General features: G+C 46.8%; 1 protein-coding gene across 1 annotated transcript in view; it reads left to right on the top strand.

The window, feature by feature from the left end:
- KISS1R (KISS1 receptor) overlaps positions 1–12,297 on the top strand; it is a 739,185-nt gene that overhangs the window by 536,717 nt on the left and 190,171 nt on the right. Inside the window, exon 3 of the mRNA XM_069647574.1 lies at positions 8,516–8,651. Coding sequence (XP_069503675.1) covers positions 8,516–8,651 — 136 coding nt within the window. The remainder of the gene's footprint in view (positions 1–8,515; positions 8,652–12,297) is intronic.

Below are 12,297 nucleotides of genomic sequence, written 5' to 3'. Positions count from 1 at the left end.
ATCACACCCCGGTAAGGCCGTGCAAGGAGTGCTTGAGCCACATCATAGGAGCAAGGCAAAGTAGTCAGGGTTACATTTAGTTATGTGAATGGTGAAATGTTCAGCAATGGGGAGCAGTATCACACCCCGGTAAGGCAGTGCCAGGAGTGCTTGGGCCACATCAGAGGAGCAAGACAAAGTAGTCAGGGTTACATTTAGTTATGTGAATGGTGTAAAGTTTAGCAATGAAGAGAAGTATCGCACCCCGGTAAGGCCGCACCAGGAGTGCCGGGGTCATATCAGAGGAGCGAGGCAAAGAAGTCAGGATTACATTTAGTTATATGAATGGTGAAAAGTTCAGCAATGAAGAGCAGTATCACAAATTGGTAAGGCCACGCCAGGGGTGCTGTGGGCCACATCAGAGATACTAGGCATTGTAGTCGAGATAGCATTAAGTTGCAGTGCTGGCATACATGTTCAACAATAAAGAACAGTATATTAGAGGCTGGTAAGGCCAAGGGTACTGGGGCTGCGTTTGTCACAGGGAAGCACTATGACTAACCTAAGCGGACAGTCGTGATAATGCAAGAACATGCATGCTACATTGGTAACCTCACCCTGTGTGAACAGTGACTGGGCAAAAAACGAATCGAACTGTGCCAGCAGGTTCTGTGTATTGGCGAGCTACTTAAGATGTGAAGGGACTGGTAGACATGCAGGCTGGCAAATTTACGGCCATTGCCTGACAGGACCAGTCAGGGAGAAGGCAACAAGCCTTAAAAGACTGCCTTTAAAGGGGGCCAGCGTCGCCTGCCGGCTTCCTGGAGGCGGATGTAGATGAATATTTGTGCTCCAATCAGTTTTTGGATCGAGGCAGGGAGAAAACCTTTAACACATCGGGTGCAAGACTAAACAGCGTAGTGGCCGCCATGTTGATTTGGCGCTCAGGGGCTTCCCTAGGCGGCCCAGCAGGGTTTACCTTGTCCTATGGCAAAAAGCAGACCAGCAGTCGGCTGGATACAGTGAAGGAGGGTCTGGGAGGGACATCATGCGAAGATATTGAAGTCATAGGGCCAGACCGGGCATGTAGAGAGTGCAATATACCCCACATGTGAAGCACCATTAGGCGAGGCTAATATGAGGGTTATAAGACTTGATAGACATGCCTGGAAACAGGCTAGGGTCCCAAGTGTAGAAGCATGGTCGGGAGATCTATGGAGATGGGCGATGGGTGAAACAGTAGTGTGGCACAGAGCGATGGAAAGGGGCCAAAGGGAAAGAAGTGAAGATGTACTGGCCTGGAATATGCTTACCCAGAATAGGATTGAGGTTGCGACATCAATCGATGCTAATGGGGAGGAAGGTCGGAAAGTAGGGGGCGAACAGGTCATGTGAAGCCTTCCGGGGGGAGCTAGGATGGTATGAGTAATGAAGATGCTGCTAACTGCAGAATAAGAAGGGAGATGATATGGGGGAAGACCAGAAGACCATGATATAGCTTGGCCAGTGCCCCCCTTCGTCCCCCCCGGGCACCAGAATTGTATAATTAGGAATCAAAAGTGACTTTGCACTCAAGGGCAGAAAAAGTTGTATAATTTGGGGAGATCGAGAGGTTCAAACAACTCAGAAATTGTATACCACGGATGCACACTAAAATAGAGAGAATGCTTGATCCCTTGATGGGGGAGTTAGGTGAGGGGGGCGGGATGGGGAGCTTGTCACTGTTTATTTTGTTGGTGTAATGAAAACAATAAAAAACAAAATGTAAAAATAAATTAGGATAATAAGACATTTGGGTGTCAGCCTTTTAGTTTGCAGTAGCTTGTTGGTTCGAGTTAGTGTTAGAATAGGTCTAGATGTTAGAATAAATGATCACTTTCACAATGGACCATCAGCAGAGGCTCCAGATAGAGTTGAGTTTGAGTTAGTGTTTGGACTTATGACACAAAAGAAGCCCTAATTAGTGCAGATATTACCAGAAAGAATATGACTGGCTGCAAACCGATGCAGAAATATATTAATATGAGTAAAAGTACATGTGTTCATTTAAAGAATCTAATCTTTGTAGCCCTCAATTCAACTCTCACTAATTATCTGTGTCTTATTGCCCAATCGCGGTTGCAGAAGCAAGCAGAAGGGACTAGAGGCCACCTCCTACTTTTGGCTCAGTATAAACTCATGAAAATGGATGGTCAGGTCCATTCATGAATATAAATGGTCTGGGACTCAGTCATCTCCAACATCCGCTATTTGAAGAGCAACAATTGACATAACTAGTATGGGTAACTTCAGTGGAGTAACTTTGCTGAAAATGTTGGGGGACATGACAACTGAAGGAGAGGGGTGGGGTGAAGGGAGGGCGGATGGTGGCTCTGAGGGATTGTTTCTGCCAAATTGTTAAAACAATTTGGTTGAATGGTAAATTTGACCGAATTCGGTGACCACCATTAGTTTGGAGCCGAAGATACGAACATGAAGAGCAGTGGTTGCAGGGGTGGCCCCCTCAGCCCATGTTCAGTATTTTTGGCTTCGGCGGTTGCGGGGGTGTCCCCCGCCTGCTCAGCATTGATGGCAGGGGACTTAACAAAAAAAATAAGAAAAGGGACGCTGTAGCGTCAGATCCGACCCGCGTTGAAGGGATGGATCTGACGCTGCAGATTACAAGAGAGGCTTCAGATGGAGAAAAGGTAAGTGGGGGGTTTATGGGTGCACTGGCGGTTTGAGGGGACATGGGTTTGGTTTTTTGTACCGAGGTAAAAACGTATTCACAGCAAAAATGACCACGGTTAATTCCACCGTGATTTTGTACGTCGGTCAAACAACCTAAATCCCTGAGGGATAACATTAAACTACTGCACCACAATAGTCCATTGCCGACGCTCTGTTATAACTTTCAAAAGACTGGTGGTGCATCTTTAAAATTCAATTGGGCCCCCACACATCTTCAGCCGGTCTGCCATGCACCCATTGACACAACATAACATTCACAAACTTAATTTCCCTAGAACATACAAACAATTGGTTATTTATCATTCATTCAGACACAAAAGTCAACACACATATGCTTGCACACACTCTCACTGACACACAAATGCACCCAGCACCTCCACTGACATACACTGTGTGCACACAATATTTATATGTACATATAGAATAACACATGGAAACAGTGGTGCAAGGTCCATTGAGCAGACCAGTCTTTATCACCCCCCTGATACCTGACATTTTGGGCTATGGTGACTTGACCTAGCTGAACTATAAAGCCATGGCCGAAAGGACCAGATTCACTGGAATGTCAGCAATTAGCCTAATTTTTCCTTTCATTCAAAGGCAGAAACCATTGGTTAATGCAGTACAGTGGGTGACCAAGTATAATTGGTATAGATTTTTAAATGCCATATATATCCAAACTTGGATTCTGCACAGCACCTTGTCTACGTGCTGATAGATATTTTCGACAAGATTCTGACTGATTAAAATTAAGGTATGTTTTCCTGTGTTCAAATGGCTCCAAGCAGTGGAGTACCAAGCGGAGAGTCACAAGGGGGTGGTCAAGCTTCCCCCCGTAGCGCTTTTAAGAGCCACACCGGGACATTTGTCATTGGGACACCTCCCCCATTCGGCACCTCAAAGAGGGTGCCCAACGGCAAAATTGTCCCGCTGTTAGGACAATGGGCCTCATTGTAAGTTTGCCGGTCCGGTAGTAACGGCGCCGGTAAGCTACCAATGCCATTACTAACAGACCGGCAAGCTACGAGTTCTGCTCGCTGGTGCCTTTTCGCCCACCAGGCCTGACCTGGCGGGCATACCGGCACCCGCGAGCAGAGCATGTCGGATGCACCGGCACCATTCACGAATTCCCATTGAGCCCTTACATTCATTTCCCCTGGGCCCCATTACCCACATGCCTGAAAGCAAACTAACTGAACTACACGTTCTCCATGGTGGGGCACAGAATGCAAACCACACTGCCCATACACCTGCTGTTAGCCACATAAATCATGACAGTAACAAGTCATCTGCAGGGGAATCACTCAATGCAATCCCCAATATGGTGCCTGGGGCACTGTGAGGTCCCCTGCTTTTCTTACACTTAATTGATGCTAATACATGTTACATGACAACAGTATTGTTAATGTAGAGGTGTTAGCACTCAACTTGGAAAAGGGATCAGCCATGGGAAGCAGGCTCAAACCTCTTTGTCAGTACTTTTTGTATTGTGAAAAGTAATAACCTAACATGTGTTATTGTCTGTAAGTAGACAGGCTGACGACAAAATAAAACAAGTCTTTAAAAAAATGTGCCCATTACGGATAGGTGCTAAAAGTTAGGAGAAAAGGGACCACCTGTCAAGGGGCTGCATAAAGGCCATCGTCGAACAATCACAATATCAATTTGTTTCTTCAGTAACACGCCTCCCTCTGCCTACTTTAGTTGCTCCCACTCACTGTTATCGAGCCCATATCGAAGCGATATCTACAGCAATTCATGTAGCAGATCAACTTAGCTACCAAAGTCTTAGAGAAAGTGGTGACTGCACAGGTGCAAGCCCAAACAACCTCACAGCACCTTACAACTTACAGTCACAATCAAACCAATCGGCGCCATATTCTACGTTAACTATCTGAAGGACATAAGAAGACACATTCCTATAGTGTATTTTATTCTGTATGTCCTTTTTTTGCAGTAACAGTATGCCATGGGGGGTTTTCCTGTTTTCTTAGCAAATTATATTAAAAGTTAATAGAGGAAATAATGGGGAGGAAAATGAATATCATTGGTGGGGAGGATCAAACCCACAGCCCAAAGGACTGGTCACTTCCCAGGCAAGGGTTCACATCTCTGGCAGCACACCAACGCTGTGGCTATGATGCACACTAAGGGCCTCATTACACGGATGGCGGTATTAGCACATGGATCAAGGTGCTATTAGCACCTTGGTCCATGCCGGTAAAATACCGGCACCGCCTTGGTGGAAAGGGGAATTACCGCCCCATTCCAAGGTTGGCGGGGCAGTAATTCCCCCTTCCACCACTGCCCTTCCCCATTCCCATTGTTGCCCCATAGGGCATAATGGGAATGGGGAAGGCGCTAATTACGGCGCCGCAAATTGCGGTGCCGTAATTAGCACCAAGGTCCCTTAGCGGGTTGGTTTTTAACGCCTGCAAAAAGCAGGCGTTAAAGCACCAACCCGCTAAGGGACCTCGTAGTAAGGCGGTAATGGTTAACGGTCACCGTTACCATTAACGGTGACCGTTAACCATTACCGCCATCCGTGTAATGAGGCCCTAAATGTGTTATGGACAGGGCATGTACGCTCAGGAGCTTCAACCCTTGTTGAGAATGACATGAGATGCCTAGTGGGGCAACGATAGACAACCATTATTTAAGGCTGAATCAGATAGGTATGGAGGAAGTACTCGGGGGAAAAGGTCACGGGTGTTCCGCCCATTTTTGCTGCAAATGTGCTACTTTGCAAGCTGTGCCAGGGGGGCCACCGTACTTGCTGCCTTTGCCACGCCTCCTCCTCCATTTGCACACAGGCATTCCCCCGCAGTGTGAAGCCCACGGGGGAAAGGGCGAGGCAAGAGTGTTCAGCATGTGTTATTGGGTGGCAACTCCCAAGACCGTGGAGACAACGTGTGCAGCAGAAACAGCTTGGTAAGTGCCCAAAAAGGTGAGGGGCAGAGAGGCCGAGAGTCAGAGAGGGGTGGGTTGGGAGAAAGGGGTACCCTACCATACTGCTTCTCGCATTGCTATTATTACCCTACGTTTGGGGCCACGAAAAGTAAGAAGCCGGTGGTAAAACCACCCTCCCAGCGCCACCCTGCACCATGAGAGACTATGCATATCACACAGCGCCCAAAAGGAGAATACTTCAAGGTAAGCGGAACATTTTACTGAAACCCCCTCATTTAAAATCGAAGCTACATCCCAGGAATGGCCTCGCAGTCCCATACATCTCACGGGAGAAGCTTTCACTTTAATCAAAGAAATTAAACAGTTCCTCTGTGCCAACCAGAAGGATTGGGGAGTCAAGTCCGAAAACAAAGAAAAGAAAAAAGCAAATTTACACTGAAGCAGAAGTAACAGTGGTAGTGTGGCCACCCGTGTCGCGGAATGTAGGGTTACCGATTTCACCACCAAAACCAAGGCGGTTTGTACTTTAATGCCCGAAGGACCATCTACTGCCCCAGGAGGAGCACATTTCTATGAAGGCCGTGTGGAGGGTGTTTAAGCAGCCATCCCAATAACGACACGCTCCGAGACGCCAGTCCCTAATATGACTTTGAGGATGACCAATGTTGCCAACTCTGATGTCCGCCCAGCCAGATCTAGTGCGGGCAAAGACCAGAATTCTGTGTTCTTAGCGGCACCAAATAGCGCACAAGAGGTGGGGGCGCAACTAAGCAATAGCAACGGTAGCATGAGAGACAGAAAAGCCGATGAACAAACAACCGCAGAGGGACCCAACCGCAATCCCCGCGCAACATCACTGACATGTAGAGACTTAGGGCCTCATTACACGGATGGCGGAGAACCATGGCGCTATTAGCGCCATGGTTCATGCCGGTAAAATACCGGCACCGCCTTGGCGGAAAGGGGAATTATCGCCCCATTCCAAGTTTGGCGGGGCGGTAATTCCCCCTTCCACCATTGCCCTTCCCCATTCCCATTTTTGACCCATAGGGCTCAATGGGAATGGGGAAGGCGCTAATTACGGTACCGCAAATTGCGGTACCGCAATTAGCTCCCTGGGTCTCTTTGCGGGTTGGTTTTTAACGCCTGCAAAAAGCAGGCGTTAAATCACCCAACCCGCAAAGGGACCTCGTAGTAAGGCGGTAAGGATTTACCGGTACCAGTATTTTACCGGTACCGGTAAATCCTTACCGCCATCCGTGTAATGAGGCCCTTAATGTACCTATGGAAGATATGTACACGGAGGAAATCCTGGTCAAATGGTGTACCGACCATGATATCAGTCCCTTCCATGCAGTCTCAGATGCAAACAAGAAGGGCCATGGCACGAGAGCTCTGAAAGGTGCCCATTTGTGCTCAAACCACCACCCCCCCCCCGGCCCACCCATTTCATCAGATTCATTTACAATGCATATCATAAATTCAGTGGCCAAGGGCATATGTGGGTAATGTAGTTGCAAAGGTAGTCTCGTGCTGTCCAAATGAGCAGATCTGGAGATGCTACTACTGGTCCTCCTTCAAGCTCACAGAAGAGGGGGCACCAAGCGAGCGGCTTTAAATAGGTGGGGAGAAAATCAGGGGACCCTGAAACTACCAGAGAGGATAGACCACCATAACTCTGAGGCCACGGGAAGCATGATCAGCACCAACATAGCGGCTTGAGGCCCATTGTGGAAACTAGAGAGACCAATATCATCAATGGTGACAAGGGGCACCAGGCTCCAATCCACTGAGGCCTCCCGGCCCTTACCCCAAGGCAACCGACCAAAGCAGTGAGACTACCCCACCTGATCACCACACGTCACGCAGACTGAGCACCTAGTGATAACCCCACGGTTGATAAGTCTGCTGCAGGGATGGTTAGGCCCTTTTCAACCAAGCCCCCAATGGTGCTTTCTCCAGAGTCCTCAGGCTGCACCCAGGGATGGGCATGAAAATTAGTGAGGCGAAAGGGTGTTGAATAGGGGTTCGATATTTTTGCACAAGGTCCCTAGATTGCCCTCCAATCACCAACAAAACTAGAGGAGCACTTATAAATAAGTGCACCCACTGGTTCCGTGAAGTACATGACTGCCTATCTGTAATCCGTGAGGACATTGTGACTGTGCATTACCGGGGGAGAGTCTCTTTGATATCCTTAGAGACCAGAGAGTGGCCCATGGAATACTGGATACTGGCATGAGGCTCTGTCCAACACAAAACAGTATGATTGAAATCCATCCCTACCTCCCTCCCCCCTTAACCTTGGACCCCCCTTTGAATTCCACTCACAGCAGTCCGTGCTCTCTGGTGTTAATACAGTGCCGCTGGGGAAAAGGGCATTGGGCAACACTAATTGATCAGGGAACATGTACCTCGGAGTGTCCTGCATATATCTTTATTAACCTAGGGGTCTGATGGCCAGTGGGAGGGAAACAGGGTTAATTTAAATGTACTTGCGTTACACGGAAGAATGTATGGTATATTGTGTTGTTTTATTATTGTTTGTATGTGACAGAATGTACTTTTATAGTCTTACGGCCGAATAAGGTTATTGAGTGAGGTATTGTGTTTATTCTGGTGCCTAAATGGTGGTGATATGTGTTGATGAATTGGACTTCAATGTCCAATGTCCATAGTGTGCTCCCAAGTACACAGTCCTTTCACTGACTACAGAAATGTTTGCACATGATCTACGCAGCAAGGGATTCTGTTGTCCGCTGGGGGTCTTGATACCACATATAGGTGTTCAGCGTCAGAGAGTGGGAGTTGCAGTGGCCTTCTCTTCAGATGCCTTGTGATGGTACCAGTGTTATGGCGAGTCCTTCTAATCCACCATGGCTTTCTTTCTTATCAGGTGTCCGTGCAGGCCACGTGTGTGACGCTGACTGCCATGAGTGTGGACCGCTGGTATGTGACAGTCTTTCCTCTGCGGTCTCTTAGGCAGCGCACCCCTCGTGTTGCGGCCGCAGTCAGCCTTGGCATCTGGATAGGTAAGGCAGCCAACCATTACAGCTCATCTTAATTCTGTCGGCATCTTGATCTGGCTTCACCTGGCTCTTATGGTCCATCTTCATCTCTACCCTTTCCCTCTCTCCACCACCCAGTATCTTCTTCTACTTCTATCTCTCTTCACCTGTCTCTTTTGTAACATCATCTACCTCACCCTCTTTTACTTAACTTCTCTTCTTCATCCCTTTTTATTTTCTCTAATTCCTCATATAAAATATCTTCCTCCTAATCTTCCTAAATTAAAACAAAGGGCCTCATTACGAGTCCGGCGGTAACCCGTCGTTGCTACCAGCTGGTTGCCGCCCGACTCGCATCACTTTTCTGGCACCTGATATCCCAGTGCCACCGGGACATACGGGCCAGGATGTCTGGCACCGGAAAATGTTGTTCCCCATTCCCCATAGGACTCCACCCGCAAAAAAAGCACTCCAAGCAACAACAGATAATTGAAAATGTGTCTTACAGTTCCAGCAGCCAAAACTATTCTACTTTGCTGAGCGGAGAATATTCTTGTAAGTTGGTGAGCGATGAGTATTCTCCATGTTGTACTGGACAAATAACAAAGTAGGTTTCCTTCAAAGTAATGTGTGCAGGCGCCATTAAAATACTGTGGCGATGAAGTTTTTGCAGGCCAAATTATTTATCTCACAAAACTCTTACATAGTATTTCATTGTTAATAACACATTCATGCAGTTTCCCAGTTTCTTCCCTTTGCTCGATTCTACAGAGCTTCCACGCTCTCGTTTTCCCCATTTCACTCTTCCTCTGCACATTTTTTCCATCTATCCCTACAAGCCCCAGGTTCCTGTCGCCTCCCTTTTCCTCTCTCTTTTTCTCTCTTCCTCTCCTCCACCTCCCCCTTCTCCCTCTTTCCCTGTCCATCTTTCTGTGTCTCATTCACTATCAACAGCTTCCTATTCATGATAGCTGTGTGAGGGTCTCGGTTTCCCTTTCTTTGCTATGACTCTCCTTTAGTTACATGACTTCCTGCTCCTGTATTGCTCACTCCCTCTCCCCCACACCTCTGTGTCCCTCTCATCTTCGTTTTCTCTGATTGCTGTTCTGAACCTACTCCACCCCCCTCCCCCCGTGCTCCTATACCATATCACTTCTCTCTCTACCTCTCCACTTTTCTTACATCACGTGTTCGAAATGCCCACTCCTTTACTACCAGAGACTAACATGCCTAAGTAAATTCCCCAAAAGTCAGTGGTGCAGGTGAAACCGTGAAGGCTGCCCCTCAAGCCCAGACCAGCACCTATGCAAGCTTCTCTCTCTTTCGTTCTCTCTTTCTTTCTCTCTTTCTTTCTTTTTTCAATATCTCTTTCTCTCTTGCTCTTTTTCGTTCTTCTTTCCTTCCATCTTTCTCTCTTTTCCTTCCACTTGTCTTTCCTTCCTTCTCCCATCTTTCCATCTAACTTGTATTTTCTTTATAACTCATCCATGCAAATCCATGTCTTTCCATCCTTCATTCCCCACTCGTTCCTTTATCTCCCTTCTGCCTGCTTCTGTCCCTTTTCCATTTATTTCTACGTTCCTTCTATCCTAATTCCTGTTTCTTTCTTTCATCCCTGTTTCTGCCTTTTCCTTTCTACCTTTCTCCCTGACCTCTGCGTCTCTTTACATATTCCTATTTAATTTTATTTCCTGCTCTCCCTCATTTTATATTTGCACTTCTCGCGTTTTTCTTTTTTTTGTTTTTCTTTGTCTTTCTCTCTATCTCTCTGGCGCTATACAAGAACACACATGATTATTATTAGTATTCTAATTAATCTAGTGGTCAACTGTATTGGTATAGTAACAGTGTTTGTATTTTGTTTGTCACTTCCACTGTCCCTCTAGATTTGACTTCCGGGCAACTGTCAGCACGCGCCTAGTTCAAGGACTACCCCAGCGTGTTCATGCCTCATTCCCTCCCCGTCTTGCTTCCTGTTTTTCTCTTGTGGATCCCTGCTCGCCCGTCTTCACTGCCCACATTGCGCCTGGGTATTCAGTGGTCTCCAAGAGGCCTTCGGGATTTTAAATTAGGTCCCTGAAATGGGCCTTAGACCGCGCTGTCATTAATTCACCTGACTAATTCCCCAAACGGCATGCGCAATTATTAATCATGATGGGAAAATTGCACATTTGCTCCTATTCGAGCCTCTGTTCTTGCTTTAATTAGGCACGTGCTGCGCCACTCTCCTATCTGTTTTCGTGACTGAAGCAGAGCAAAGGGGAAGGTGAGCAGGGATAGGGTTGGGGGCGAGCGGAATTAATGACAGCTGGGAGCATAGACAATGAAGATTCCCCCTGCTAATAGCGCAGGGAGCTCTTGATTCTATTAAAGAGAAGGAGGCGAGCATTAAGCATTAAGCTTTCTTTCTCTTTAATTTACTCTCCAGCAGTTTCAACAAATAAATCATATTTCGTGAAAACAACATTTTTTTTTTCAAAAAACTTCAAGTCCCATCATTCCCTGTAGTTTCAGTCTCTAGTCTCTGTGCCTTACTCCTTCCTGTTACTGTGTTCCTCCTCTTCTTTGACTGCAATCTTCTGTAACATTAACTTGCCAACGGGCCCAACAACTTTATATTCCCTGCTTTCAGCGGAATCGATCTCTTGCTTCAGAACTTGCAATTCAATCTGATCAATCCAACTTCCTCGAATAGGATTCAGCCATTCTTTTGTTCATCTCCTAATATCGGAAAATAACAATAGAGATATGTTAGGGCTGGGAATACACACCCTATTCTGGGAGGAAAATGGTCATCATGGTTACTTACAATGCATACTTCGTTCATTACATTAACTTTTCCCATTTCCTGTGTATCTGGGTCGGGAATTTAATGCTCGCCTCCTTGTCTTTAATAGAATCAAGAGCTCCATGCGCTATTAGCAGGGGGAATCTTCATTCTATGTCAAGACGGCGCGAGCATTAAGCTTGTTCAAAGCTTCTTGCTACTGCTCCTGCTATCGTGTTGATTGGCCTAAAATAAAACGTCCTAAACGTTTTATCACTAGCCCAATCTGCTGCTTTCATGATGTCTTATAAGGCTGCGCCTTGCCCTAGTGCCTTTGAAGCCATCGCTCCTCTGACTGAATGCGCTCCAAATGTAGACAAATCAATGCCCGCTAGGCCCATGATATCTCTGACCCATCTTGCTATTGTGGCTGATGCTACGCCTTTGTGTGGTTTTCTGCGCGCATAAGTAGTTGGGTTGTCCCTACTGGTCTCATTTCTGCTGTTCTACTTTCGTACTCTTTTATACATGAAGCTACGCACCATTTCGGATAGTCTTGCATGTATGGATATGTGATTGTAGACAAATCTGTTTTAGTTCTTTTTGCCAGGTTAAAAGTTAGTCCTTCTGGCCCATATGTCTTTCTATCTATCTCCAGTGCCTTCAGGTCTGCCACTCTCCTGCATGATACCATGCACAGTAACATGGCTAGTTTCCCTGATAGTTGTTCTAGTGACAGGTATCTGTTACTAGGCCAGTCTGCTAGCAGTTTCAGCACCACCGATACGTCCCATAGCACCTTGTACTTAGGCTGTGGTGGTTTCCTAAATCATATTCCTTTTAGGAGTCCAATCACTGCTATGTTCTCACCCACTGGTATTCCATCTAGTGGTATATGACCTG

The sequence above is a fragment of the Ambystoma mexicanum genome, chromosome 1p, assembly GCF_040938575.1.
Source record: "Ambystoma mexicanum isolate Mex_15411 chromosome 1p, UKY_AmexF1_1, whole genome shotgun sequence".
NCBI classification, from domain to species: Eukaryota; Metazoa; Chordata; class Amphibia; order Caudata; family Ambystomatidae; genus Ambystoma; species Ambystoma mexicanum.
The sequence above is the reverse complement of the archived record's forward strand: the minus strand, read 5'-3'. Positions and strand labels throughout refer to the sequence as shown.